This window comes from Elephantulus edwardii, unplaced genomic scaffold (genome assembly GCF_000299155.1).
Source record: "Elephantulus edwardii isolate Elephantulus edwardi_28Jun2011 unplaced genomic scaffold, EleEdw1.0 scaffold00010, whole genome shotgun sequence".
Taxonomy (NCBI): Eukaryota; Metazoa; Chordata; class Mammalia; order Macroscelidea; family Macroscelididae; genus Elephantulus; species Elephantulus edwardii.
In genome coordinates, this window is record NW_006399760.1 from 5940866 (window position 1) to 5955984 (window position 15119).

General features: G+C 36.5%; 1 protein-coding gene across 1 annotated transcript in view; it reads right to left on the bottom strand.

Moving 5' to 3' along the window:
* LRP1B (low density lipoprotein receptor-related protein 1B) overlaps positions 1-15119 on the bottom strand; it is a 2414068-nt gene that overhangs the window by 1254968 nt on the left and 1143981 nt on the right. Inside the window, exons 13-14 of the mRNA XM_006880809.1 lie at positions 12269-12488; positions 9475-9664 (exon numbers count right to left, since the gene is read on the bottom strand). Coding sequence (XP_006880871.1) covers positions 9475-9664; positions 12269-12488 — 410 coding nt within the window. The remainder of the gene's footprint in view (positions 1-9474; positions 9665-12268; positions 12489-15119) is intronic.

The window sequence follows — 15119 nt, forward strand, 5'->3', positions numbered from 1 at the left end:
AAATTAAAAATATCTCAAGATTTATTTTCATATGTAGAATACATACTAAATTATTCATTAATTGAGTGACATGACTTATGCTTTAAATTATTAGCAATAAATCACAATAATTCAAAATTTAACCATTTTATTCCTACAAATACTGCATATAGAAAATGAGAAATTGTTATTTTTCTTTCTGTGATAGAAATTTTTAAATGTAAATTAATTTTAAAAACTTAATACCCCTCATGAGACTCATATACATATATCTATCTCTATCTCTATGTCTCTCTCTCTCTCTATCTCTATCTTTACCTATATATCTCATGTGTATATATTTTTGTTGTTATGTACTGTTAAGTCACTTGTGACTCGTAAGCACCTATCAATGACAAATAGCTCTGAGTCCTATCCTATCCTGAGCCAATTTCGTCATGTCTGAGATACCTAATAGACCCCATTCATTAAGTTAATCCATATCACTCAGGGTCTTCCTTTCCTGTGTTGTCCTTCCATCTTTCCAAATAGGAAGTCTTTGTTCTATTGGTCATTCCAGGCCATTTGCCTAAAGTATATGAGATGGAGCTTCAAAATCTTTGCCTCCAAGAAGCAGCTTGGTTTCACCCTCTCCAGGACAGACCTCTTTGTTCTCTTGACAATCCAGGGTTTGTTCAACACTCTTCTCTAGCACCACAACTCAAGGTATGAATTCTTCTTCTATCATATTTACTCATTGTCCAGCTCTCTGATGCACAGCAAGTAATTGCAAAGACCATGGTCTAGATCAGATACACTTTAGTCTCTCCAGGTAGACAATGCCATTCAGTACTCTGGAGAGGTCCCTGACAGCATATTTTCCCAATGCAATTCATCTTTTGATTTCTTGACTGCTGGTGTCAAGAGTGTTGTATGGAACCAAAAAAATTGTAATCTTTAATAATCTCAATCTCTTCACTATCTATTGTGAAGCTGCTGATTGTCCCAGTGGTGAGAATATTTATTTTCTTAATGTTGACCTTCAATCTATATTGAAGACTCCAATTTCAGGTCCTCCTAAGTTTAAGCAATCAAGGTTATTTCATCTCATGTCTAAAGTTGTTGATGAATGTTCCTCCAATCTTCTCCTCATGAAGTCCAGACTCCTGACTGATCTGTTCTGAATATAGATTGAAAAGGTATGGAGATAGGATGCACCCCTGATGTAAACATTCTCTGACCCTGAACCATGCAATGTTAGGACATAAATATATATTTTCCCCCAATTTAATTGCTTGAAGTACATATTCTGTTTACAGCTCATGTGATAATCTTTTTTAGAATTTGGTTGACATTTGTGCTTTACTCTGTCTGAAGCCAGATGTTAGGTGTGAGTTGATTCTGACTCTATGGAACATATCAACCAACAACTAAAAAAAGAATAACAAAACAAAAATCTAGATTGCATTGTTTTTCGGACAAATAATCTTAATATACGGGAAATGTAAAGAATAATTTAAATTTATTTATAGCTAAGTATGTTTGGACAAAATTGTTTCCCTGTGAATCTTGTATCATTTCCATATTGAGCGTGATAAATTTTTGTAAATATGCAAGTTATTTATTCTAATTTTTATTATAATGCTTGAATGGAAGGAACACAGATATTTGAGATGTAAATAGAAAAAAGTATTTGGATAAATGACATAAATTTTCATTGTTGTTGTTGTTATGTGCCGTCAAGTCGCTTGTGACTCATTGTGACTCATTGTGACCCTATGTACAACAGCCCAAAACTCTCCTCTGTCCTGTGCCAATCGCACTGTATCCGATATACCCATCCCGATTAACCCAGTCACTGAATCAATCTACCTCATAGAGTGCCTTCCCCTCCTGCGCTGTCCCTCCACACTACCCAGCACGATGTCCCTCCCCAAAGACCAGTCCCTCCTTACAACATGTCCAAATATGTTAGATGAAGCCTCAAAATCCTTGCCTCCAAGGAGCAGCCTGGTTTGACCCTTTCTAGGATGGATCTGTTTGTTTTCTTGACAGCCCATAGTACATTCAATACTCTTCTCCAGCACCACAGCTCAAAGGCATTAACTCTCCTTCTATCCTCCTTAGTCATTGTCCAACTCCCTGATGCATAACAAGTTATGGCAAAGACCATGGCCTGTATCAGACGTACCTTAGTCTCCAAAGAGACACCATTGCTCTTCAGTACTTTGGAGAGGTCCCTAACAGCAGACTTTCCCATGGCAATACGTCTTTTAATTTCCTGGCTACTAGAGCCAAGAGTGTTGACTGTGGAGCCAAGAAAACTAAAGCTGTATACAATCTCAATCTCTTCACCATTCATCCTGATGCTGCCAATTGGTCCAGTGGTGAGAATCTTTGTCTTCTTGACACTGAGCCTCAATCCATATTGGAGGCTTCAGTCCTTGACCTTCTGCAGCAAGCACTTCAGGTCCTCCTCAGTTTCAGCAAGCACGGTTGTGTCATCTGCATATGGCAGATTGTTGATAGATCTTTCACCAATCTTGACCCCACATTCCTCCTCACAGAGCCCAGCCTCCTGGATAATCTGTTCTGCATACAGGTTGAAAAGGTATGGAGACAGGACACATCCGTGGCATACTCCCTTCCCAATTGAACTTTGCCGTGTTTCCTTTCTCTGTTCTGATAACTGCTTCTTGAAAATATTTCTCTTCATATTATAGAAATTAGTAGAGATATGTATTTTTGTCACATACTTTAGATATGTTACCATAAAAGACTAGATCTCACAACAGGGTTTCATGATTGGTAGAAGTGGTCGTTGTATACCTACCCTCAACAATTTGGTTTGACCCAATGGCTACCCACAATGGACTCACACACAAAAGGAACAGTTATCACAGAAATGGCAGTGTTTTGTTGCATTTAAATGACATTTAACAGCAAAAAGATGTAATCTCTTGTGTGTGTGTGTGTGTGTGTGTGTATGTATTGTGTGTGTGTTAGAAAGCATGGACTTAATGACAGAAATAAGGCTGGAGTTAGAATAATAGAATTTTGTAAAATCAGTGACATATTCATTGTAAATACCATTTACAAGAAACATAAATGAACACTGTACACATGGGCTTCACTTGATACAGGACTCAGATTGATTATATCGGTAGGAAAAAAATCACTGGAGAAGCTCAATATCTGCTGTGAAAATTATACCAGGTGCTGATTATGATATAATCAACTACTCATATGCAAGTTCAAACTAAAACTAAAGAAAATAAAATCAAACCCACAAGAACCAAAGTTTGACCACATGTCTATCCCAGCAGAGCTTAAAGACCATCTCAGGAACAAGTTTGAAACTTTGAGTGCTAAAAAATGAAAAGATGAGCTGTGGGAGGATATAATGAATAATGCAAAAAGTCACTGCAAATACAGGAGAAAAAAATAGACAAAGATGGTGGTCAGACAAGACTCTGAATATTGTGCTACAATGCCAAGAAGCCAAAGCAAAGGGAAGAAATCAAGAAGTTAAGAAGCTGAACTGAATATTTCAAGGGCAGCTTGGGAAGACAAATCACCGTATTATAATGAAATGTGCAAGGAGCTGGAGGCAGAAAATCTAAACAAACAAACATGCTCAGCATTTCTTAAGCTGAAGGAACCAAAGAATATATTTAAGCCTTGAATTACAGTACTTACTGATGCTGAGGGCAGATTCTTAAATGACTCAGGAAGCATCAAAAGAAGATGGATGTGTGCGGAGTCATTGTACAAAAAGAATTAGTTGACATAGTAGAATTTCATGAAACAACATATGATCAAGAATCTATGGTGATGAAGGAGGAAGTTCAAACTGCCCTAAAGAAGCTGGCAAAGAAAAAGGCACCAGGAATTGGTGGAATACCAACTGACAGTATACAGATGCTGCCCTGGACACGCTTACCAGGTTGTGCCAGGAAAGCTGGAGGAAAACTACCTGGGCAAGTGACTGGAAGAGATCTATATTTATTCCCATTCCATTAAAAAGTGACCCAACAGAGTTTGGAAACCATCAAACAATATCATAAATATAATATACAAGCAAGGTCCTGCTACTGATTATCCAAAAACAACTGGAACAGTACATCAGCAGAGAACTGCTGGATATACAAGCTGGGTTTGGAAGAGGCTGTGGCTCTAGGAACACATCATAGTCCATGTTGGCTGGATCTTGGCCAAAAGCAGATAGTGCCACAGGAATGTCTATATGTATTTCATTGACTGTGCATGAGGGGACAGCATAAACCCCATTTTTTATAAACCCCCATTAATACCAGAAGCAGAAGTGGGCCATAAAAATTCTTAGCTTAAGGCAAACACAAATGCCCCTGGTAAAGTCTTATCTTGCAAAATAAAGTAAAGAATTAACTAGTGTCTACGTGACACCAAAAGAGTAATGGTGGGCAAAGTAGCCAACTCATCAAAAGCCGACTCACATGACTGATCCCCAGACCCACCAACCATGATCTCAATCTCCCCGTCCCGACAGTGGCACCCAGGAAAGCCATAAAAGCAATTGTGGAGGTGGACTCAGGGCTTTTCCAGTCGCCACCTTCCTGGTGAGGGAGAAAGTCTCCACATGTGGAATTTAATAAACGCTCTTGAATTTTCAGATGTGCGATTGGATATCCTTTGAGGGGCATTTCATGGGCAGAACATGCAAAGGCATTTGACTGTGTGGATCACAACTACTTATGACTAACCTTGAGAAGAATGGAAATCCCAGAACACTATATTGTGCTCATGTGAAACCTATACTAGAACCAGGAATAGGGCAGAGAAACACCACATGGTTCAGGATTAGGAAATGTGTGCATGAAGGATGCATCCTATCTCCATACCATTTCAAGCTATATGCAGAACAGATCAGTTGAAATCCTGAACTTTATGAGGAGGAATGTGGCATCAAAACTGAAGAAAAACTCATCAACAACCTGTACTATGTATATGACACAATCTTGGCTTGATGAAACTGTGAAGGACACGAGCCATTAGCTGCAGAAGGTTAAGGACTGTAGCCTTCTATATGGATTGAAGTTCAACATAAAAAACCAAACCAAACCAAACAACAACCAAAAAAACAACCCAAACACAAACCCACAACACAACAAAACAAAGATTCTAATCACTGGGCCAATTGGCAACTTCATGATAGACACAGAAGAGATTGAGATGGTTAACAATTACATTTTACTTGATTCCACAATCAAAACTTTTTTATGCAGCAGCCAGGAAATAAAAAGATAAATTGCATTGGGAAAGTCTGCTGCCAGAGATCTCCCTAGAGTAGTGAAAAGCAAAGATGTCAGTCTAGAGATGAAGGTGCACCTGGGCCAGGCCATGGTCTTCACAATTACTTGCTATGCCTCAGAGAGTTGAGTACTGACTAAAGATGACAGAAGAAGAATCAATGCCTTTGAGTTGTGGTGCTGGAGAATATTGTTGAACCTACAATGGATTGCCAGGAGAACAAAGAGGTCTGTCCTGGAGAGTATGAAATCATGTTGCTTCTTGGAGGTAAGGATTTTCAAGCTAAATCTCACATACTTTGGGCATGTATCCATGAGGGACCAGTCTTTATAGAGGGATATTATGCTTGGAAGGGTGGAGGGACAGTACAGGAAAGGAAGACGGATGAGATAGATCAACTCAGTGATTGAGTAAATGGTATGCAGTCCATTGGAGATTGGCTCAGGATAGGGCAGGGTTCAGAACTGTTGTACATAGGTTCACTATGAGTTATAGGTGATTTGACTGCAAAAACAACGTGTGTGTGTGTGTATTTGTGTGTGGATATGTTGTTATTGTTATGTGCCATCGAGATTTCTCTTACTCATAGTGATCCTATGTACAACAGCTCTGAACCCTGCTCTCTCCTGGCCCGATTTCATCTTCTCTGATACCCTCAGCCCCATTATCCCTGTCATTGAGTTAATCCATCTTATCCAGGGTCTTCCTTTCTAGTGCTGTCCCTCCATGCTTCCAAACATGATGTCCCTTTCCAATGATTAATATACCTCCTTGCAACATGTCCAATTTTGATTAGACAGAACTGTAAAAGCCTTGCTTCCATAGAGCAGCCTAGTTCCAGCCTCCCTAGGATGGGCCTGTTTGTTCTCTTAGCAGTCAATAGTGTATTTAATTCTTTTCTCCCTCACCACAACTCAAAAGCATCAATTCTTTTTGTTATCCTTAGTCATTGTCCAGCTCTCTAGGGCATAAAAAGTAATTGTGAAGACCACGGACCGAATCAGGCACACCTTAGACTCCAGATGGACATCATTGCTCTTCAGTACTCTGGAGAGGTCTCTGAAAGCAGATTTCCCTAATGCAATTTGTCTTTTGATTTTCTGGCTGCTGGTAAAAGAGCATTGTTTGTGGAGCCAAGCAAGCTGAAGCTGTTAACAATCTCCATCTCTTCTCCATCTATCGTGATGCTGTCAATTAGCCGAGTGGTGAGAATCTTTGTTTTCTTGATGTTGAGCTTCAATATATATTGAAGGCTGCTATCCTTTCCCTTTTGCAGCAAATTCCTTAGGTTTTCCTCAGTTTCATCAAGTTATATGCATATATGTGTGTATACATGTGGGTGTGCATGTGCACATGTGTATACATGTGTGAGCACATGATGTATGTGTGTATAGAAACATACATATATACTGAGGCAGTTGATAGATATAGATAGATAGATGATAGATAGATGATAGATAGATAGATAGATAGAGATAGTTAAATAGATCTATCTCAAGGTAAACAGCATTAAAATTTTTATCAAGCAATGACTCAATGGCACACAACAACAACAACATTCCTTGGAGAAAGACATCATACTTGCAAACGTGGAGGATCAGCAAAAGAGGGGAAGATTTTCAACCAGATGGCTTGACACAGTGACTGCACCAGTGTGTTCAAAGACGTCAGTAATTATGAGGATGGCACAGGATAGGACAAGATGCAAATCTCCTGTTTATAGGATTGCTATGAGTCATACTTGACTCAATGGCAACTAACAACTACAACAAGCCAAATGGCCAACTTTTGGATTTCAAAGAACCCTAAAGATAGAGTGGAATCAATCATCAACTCTTTACCTTTTTACCTTGTACTTAGACTTGGAGGAAGACTTATCAACAACCTGCATTATTCAGATGACACAACCTTGTTTGCTGAAAAGGATGAGGACCTGAAGTATTTGTTGCAGGAGGTCAAGCTGTATTTAAGATGGATTGAAGTTGAACATCAAGAAGACAAAGATTCTCACTGGGCCAATCGATAGCACCATGATTTATGGAGAGGAGATTGAGATTATTAAATATTTCGGCCTGCTTGTTTCCACAATCAATACTCCTGGCATCAGCAGTCAGGAAATCAAAAGATGACACTGCAAAAATCTACTGTCAGGGACCTCTCCAGAGTCCTAAAGAGCAATGATGCTAGCCTGGAGATTAAGATGTGCCTGATACAGGCCATTGTCTTTACAATTACTTGCTATACATCAGCTAGCTGGATAATGACTAAGGATGATAGAAGAATTGATGCCTTTGAATTGTGGTACTGGTGAAAAGTATTAAACATACAGTGTACTGCCAAGAGAACAGATTTATCCTGGAAAGGATGAAACCACATTGGTCCTTAGAGGCAAGAATTTCGAAGCTCCACCTCACATCTTTCGGGAACGTTGTCAGGAGGGATCAGTCCTTGAAGAAGGACATCATGCTTGGAAGGGTGGAAGATGAGATGAGATAGACTGAGACAGTGATTGAAGTAATAAGGGCACATGTTTCAAAGTCAGTGAGACTGGCTCAGGATAGGGCAGGGTTCAGAGATATCATTTGTAGGATCACTATTAGTTGCAGGCATCTCAATGATACCGCCACCACCACTAATCACCACCTTGTTCTCTACGCATAAAACCTTCTAACTTGATAGAGACAATGAAGTTCTTTGAATTTTCCCTTAGTACTGCCAAACTCAAGCTGTTTTATTTTCAAGAAAATTCCTTTTCTTTCACTCTTGAAATAGAATGCCATTCTTGCCTTTGACATTCCTCATGTCAGAATCAGAATTTTAAAAGGCTTGTTATATAACCTCATCATTAAAGCCTGTCCCCTGTGGCTGGTGGTGATGGTGGTGAGGGAAATGGGAAGGATCTGGTATCAAAAACAATGTATTTGAATTTTGTAAATAAATTAGTATAAAAAATAATGTAAAATATAATGTATATGAATGATTGTATGAAACACAATGTAAATTAAAATTTGTATAAAACACGATGTGTATGAATAAAATATATGTAAATGTGTGTTTATGTATGAAACATAATGTAAAGGTATTATTATATGAAAAATCAATAAAAAATTTTAAAAGGTGAAAAAAAATTTACCAAGCAATAATAAAGATTACAATCCTGTTTTTAGGGTAGATCCTTTTAGATTGACACCAAAAAGTCAAACAGGTCTGTTTTAAGGAAGGTGAACCAAAGTTTCTCTTTGGATGCTAGGGTTTTGAACCTCTGTCTCACACACTATGGGATGTAACCAGGAGGGACCAATCCTTGGAGAAAGACATCATGTTCAGAAGGGTGGAAGTATAGCACAGGAGAGGAAGACCCCAGAAGAGATGGATTGATATAGTCACTGTCAATACATTTCACTGATGGTCTTTCTCTTCCCATCTCTTCCAGCTAATCCTCTGCTTTTCTAAACATGATGTCATTTTAAGGTCTGGTGTTCTTCTAATAACATACACAAGCGAGTTCTTGTACACTTTGTAAGGATTTGCTCTGCAAACCCACTTAAGTTCTCAGTAACCTATTGTTGGATACTGAAATAAATACTATTAATATTTGTATAACTGTAAGATCATAACTCTATTAACTAATTTTTCATGAAATATGAATATTTTAATACATTTTTCACTTCATATGGTCTAAAATAATGAAATACACAAAGCACTTAGAATAATATATTAAAATACTAATTTGAATAAAGTTTTCTTTGATAATACATTTTTCAAAATCTTTCTATGAAAAAATACTAAAGAACGTTTTTCTGTTTATAATACTTACTCTTTGAAAATATTTACAGAGTAGTTTTTCTTTACATAAATGACTATCTTGCACTTTAAAAGGAAAAGACACGTGAAAGGAAATATTTGTTGAACTTCTTAAGTACCATTGAGTCAAATACAACTCATAGTGAAAAGACCTGAACCTCGTCCTATCCAGTGTCATCCCTATGATTTAAGACATACTTCAGCTTGAGTCAAAAGGAATTCCTAGAGTAGTCATTCAAACTATTTAGAACAATAATATGATCTTACAGCAATTTAGTAGAACATTTAATGGGCTATAGAGTGGTTTGTACACCTTTTATCATAAAAATTTAACAACTCTGTTACAATGAAATGGTTTTTTTAGATACTATGAAGTATTACTATATGTGAAACTCAGGAGCTATTTTATATAGCTCTTAATACCTTGTTGTTTTCGTGGATCATAAATCTGAAGCCCAAACAAGGGAGGTCTTTCACTTCTCAGGAGAGTCACCTCACTTGTGACTAAATCTAGTTGAAAAATGGAACCATTCATGTAATCAGTCCAAAACACATAATTTCCATGATGTGACAGTCCAAAAGGATGATTCAACTCTTTTCCACTGTAAACCACCTGTAAAATAGAGGCATATTGTGAAATTTAGAACTGAGCTTTCAAAAGAGAAGTAGTTAAGATATTCTGTGAGGAAGTACCAATCCTTGGAGAAGAACATCATGCATGGAAAGGTAGAAGGCTGGTGGGAGAGGAGGTCCCTCAACATGATGTATTGTTATGGTTACTATAACAAGGGGCTCAAATAAATTTGAGAAAGTGAGGATGGCATAGGATAGGGCAAGGTAAGATCCATTGTACATTGGGTCACTATGAATATCACTTGAATCAATGGCACATTACAATAACAACTATAAATAAAAGATCATCCTAATAAGAGATGGAGCACTGGTGGCCGTCAAGAAGCTGCACGGCAATCTTGAAGACACACAGTTCAAATCCACCAGCTGTTGCACAAAAGGATGAGCAAATTATTCCCATGTGACTAACCACCTCTGGGAACCTACTAGAGGGGCAGTTTTGACTCAATGGTACACAACGACAACTTATAAAATATACTTTAAAAACCTCAAAAATCAACTTATATATTCTTTCAGTAAATTAAAAAAAAACCTGATAACAATAAAACTCAAGCAAAACATAAACCTATTGAAATTAAATCCAAAATGTGAGCATGTTTGTATTGTCACTTTTAGGTTTACTATTTAAAGAAGAAGATTCCTATTTTATCTGCTTAAATTATCATTTAACTCTCCTCTCTGTCTTTTTTTCTTTATGATATACTAAGAATATATGTATTTTGGATGGAAACTAATTTCAGTAGTTAGTGTCTCTATATATGCTGCAAGGTGGTTCGCACTGTAGTCAAGAGATGAAATGATTTAATGACATTGAAAGTAAAAAGATCCTTCAAATTTGTGTTGATAAAAAGAGAAAACTGCATGTTGACAAGATAAACACTGAAGATTTTCAAATAGTACTAGTTACCACTAGTATACAGCATAAAGAAGCTTCATAGTTTAATTTTTATTATCTTATTATACTCATTTATATTCCAGTTATATGTTTTTGTTCTTTTTTGCTTAAAAGGTACAAATATGTGATAAACAGTCAAGTCTTATTTCATATTGAGTATTATAGAAGGAAAATAATGTCAAACACCTCCAATAGTAGTAATGTTTTCAGCTCTTCAATATTTATATTATTTTCTATAGATATCATGTTAAAGACAAGAACAGAGGAAATTTAGCAATTTAAGCTTAGAAATGCACATTTTGCATGTTTCATCTGTGTCCATCACACCAATTATCACATATTAAATAATTGAGACAGTTTCTTATACTTATTTTCTCACCTTTGTGTAAGCTATACGCTGGTCTTTGAAGGGCTATATATATGTATGTATGTTTTGCCTATGCTAACACCTTGAAAAAATCATTACTTCAATATCTATTTAGTATTGAAATTAAATTAGATTAAATGCTAAAGAGTCATATTTCAATGAAAATATTTGAAGTACTGCTGCAGTCAGCTGATTTTGGAACTGTGCTCTTTTTACTTACAGACAGGACCCATAGCAAATATGCTTAACGAATTGTGCAGTCCACTTCTTCAAAACAGAAAGAAAGTTTGGGTCATAATTGTTGATATATTATGTGTCATAGCTGACTGTCCACTGGGTTTTCAGCAGCTGCAAATTGCCTGAGAGGAGATTGTCCATCTTTCTCCTGCAGAACAGATGGAGGATTTGAACTGCATACCATTGAGTCAGATGGAGGATTTGAACTGCATGCCTCCTTACCCACGAGGCAACCAGCACATGTTGGAATTTTAAAATTCCATATTTTTAAATAGTGTGACCAATAGATATAGTAAGTTTAGAGCATTTGTGTGTTTACTTAGTTATAAGCTAGAACATAGAGTTGGTGTTTTCTCACTATGCCATTGCTTCACAGTCATCTTACTACTCGTAATTCTGCATAAAGATTTCAAGATAAATTTGAAGTGTTCACTGTTGTCGTTGATTGCCATTGAGTCAAAACTGACTCATACATGATTTTCTAGTGGATTTTCAGAGGCTGCCAATAGTCCTGCAGGAGAGAGGTTCCTCTTTCTCCTGCAGAGAAGCAGGTGGATTCGAAAGGCTTACCTTTGAGTTGTCAACAAAACTCTTTACTTCTAAACCAAAAGACAGGGAACTTGACACTTGTTTTTACCAATAAACTTAAAAGCTCATTTTATCAATATTCTGAGCTACCATTTCAACACAATGAAATTCTTTATCCAAATAAACACACTGTAATTATGTTCTTAAATAGGTCAACCATCAGCTGCAACTATTGAAGATATTAAAATTTAACCGAGTTGCTTGGCCATAGGAAATTCTTAAGTAATGCTGAAAAATTGCATTTGAAAACAGTTCTGATATCCTGGGAGCTTCTTTTTAAAATCCCACAAATCCTGGCATACCACAGAGCTGGGCCTGGTCGCCTAGAGCCAAGCGCCAGCTGCACTACTTAACGCTCAGCCTCCTTTTGCCTCCCCACAGAGACTATTGGCAACCACCTCAGAGGGGTAAAAATAAACCTGAAAGTATTTTTAACACAACAAGGTTCTGTGAAAGAAGAAGCCTGTGGGTTAGAAACAGCGGCATTTGTCTTTTACCTTCCTGTGAGTGCCATTCAAAAACACTTTTTCAATGTGGTCATAATAGGCATCACACCAGTATAATGTGTTGGTGTGAAAATCCAGAGTTAAACCGTTTGGCCACAGCATCTTTGAAGTCACAAAAATCTGCCGATTGAAGCCATCCATCCAGGCCTTCTCGATCCTTCCCACGCTGTCATCTATTTCATCTTCCTCCCAGTCTGTCCAATACATCCAGCTAAGATATTACAGAAAAGAACACATATGTTATTTGGTCCATTCACCTTAAAGATAGATACTATCCTCAGATATGGCACCTCCATAAACCCTAATTCCATTTTTATTTGCTCTCTTATCTAAATGCCAGTCTATCAAAGAGAAGGGCCAGATAAGGGTAATAAGGAAAGTGTAATTTTGCTCAATGAAAATACTTCATGCAGACACATTACAGAAACCTGCAACCATCACCATCATATAATCTAATCGCAAATACCACAATTTCTCTTTGGTTTTAATATCAAGTCTTGTAAACGATTTTCAGAGTCACTTCTGACTAAAACTTTATTCATTTTACATAATACATAACCATTCATGTGATCAAAAAGTAGATTGACTGGCATGAGAATTCCTGGCAAAATTAATGATCTACTCCAGATTTTATGTAATTCCAAATGAATTATATATGTTATATATATAATATATATTAAATATATATATTTAAATATATATTAAATATATATATTTAAGGCAGGTGATCAGGTTGCCATTTTCTAAAGGGCACAGTCATACTGGGATTGTTTGGCTAGGTCTAATTTGTCTTCCCGATGCAAATTACCTATGCTTTATTGCTGCTTATTATTATATCAAAGCCCACAGCAGATGATTTAGCTGCACATGAGTTTAATAACAGCAGGTTAACTGACCTTGAGAATGTGAGCTCTAATTTCTATCTCAAACAAAAAGCATCTGCCTTAAAAAAAAGAAAAAGAAGAAAAGCTTTTGTGTAAGTAATTATAGTGGAAGAGGGGGATTTGATTTAATGCTTCAATTCTCTTATGAGTTAAACCCTTCCGTATATGATTTTTAGGGTCATGTGAAAGTTCCTACAATATCAATTAAAGCATAGGTTTTAATCCAATCACTCTACATAAACTTTATAAAGTGTCAAAGCCTTTTTTAAGCTACTGATTCTTGAAACACCTTTATTAGATGTCTATTTACCACCTTTTGTAGGTTCTAAAGAATTCTGAGTTAATTTGGGAAACATCTATCTCCATGACAAAAAAAAAAAAATCCTACTCCAATATAAATGGGGTCGATTTGAAACAACTGAAGATGTAATATATCATCTATTATTTCACATAAAGCAATTTCTTTTTAAGTTGTCTTAAAAGGTGGTACCTCTAGTAGCTCAAATCCACCAGTGGCTTGGCTTCTCAGCAAAAAGATGGTTTCATTTACTCCTGGGTGATTTATGGTTTCTGAAAACCTTCTGGAAGGTCATTTGTGAGTGGATTCTAACCATGACAATGATTTTGAGTATGAGAGGCTTTTTAGAGCTAATAAAAAGTATTGCGAGTTTGTGGTGGGGTAAACAGTAAATATGATAGATGGCTAACCAAAATGTTGTGGCACCAAATCTATCCAGAGGCACTGCAGAAGAAAAGCCTAATGTTCTATTTAGGGAAAGTTTGTCATGGAGGAGTTATCAGAGCACAATTCTACTCTGGCAAACATGAGGTTGCCATGAGTCAGAACTGGTTATTTTACTGAACTGGAAAACCACTGAGATAGTTTGCTGTTAGTAACCAAAAAATGTATTCTAGATTTAAAAATAAACACAGCAAATTGTCTTTCCATTATTGCTTTCAAGATTTTTTTTTATTATTAGGACAAATTAGGAAAACATATTAATTATATTTTTCAAATACTTTCCTATCCATGTAAAACTAATTTACTTCAGCTATATGAGTTAACAATGTAAAAAGCAAATTATATACCTTCCCCGTACTTTAATCAGGAGTCTCCTTAAGTATTATAAATAAAGGTCAAATTGTTCCATCTGTAATAATTTTTCCTAGTATATTTTCCTCTTGATTAGGTAACAACTTTTCTTTCTGTGAATCTTTCTTCTCAGTCACATTTGCATATGGACATGTTTTGCGCACACATAGGAGAGAAATCTAAACCTAAATGTTCTAAGCATACTGCAGATTATGGTATTTGAAGGTAGGATCTTTGTAATTTGTTCTATTAGTTAGCATTGTTTTTATTAATATATAATGAATGCTATAGTATTATATATTATTATACATAATAAACTATTATTTTATATAATAACAGATGATTATTTTTTATTATTTTATGAACGTTATATACTAATATACATAATAAATTATACGGTAGCATAAGCCAGTATGTGTGTGTGTGTGTGTGTGTGTGTGTGTTAATACCTCCCTCTCTCCATCATTGCTATCAGGTCAGAACTAACTCAAAGCTGACAGATGCTCCAGCGGGTTTTCAGAAGCTGCAAAACACGAGAGAAGAGATTGCCAATCTTGCTCCCACGGAGCAGATAATGGATTTGAACCACCAAAATCAACTGTCTTTGGATTAGCTGTCCAGCTCCTTTCCACTAGACTTCTCCTATATTCTAAGTTATGCCAATTTGAGAGCTGCTGCACACGTTTATCCTTTACTTATTTTTCATATCTCTTTAAAAGTTATTTTATATGACATCAAATGTTGATGACTGTAAATTTTGTTTTGAAGACATGTTGTTGTTGTTATGTGCCATCGAGTCGTTTCCGACTCCTAGCGACCCTATGCACAACAGCTCTAAACCCTGCTCTATCCTGCGCCAACCGCA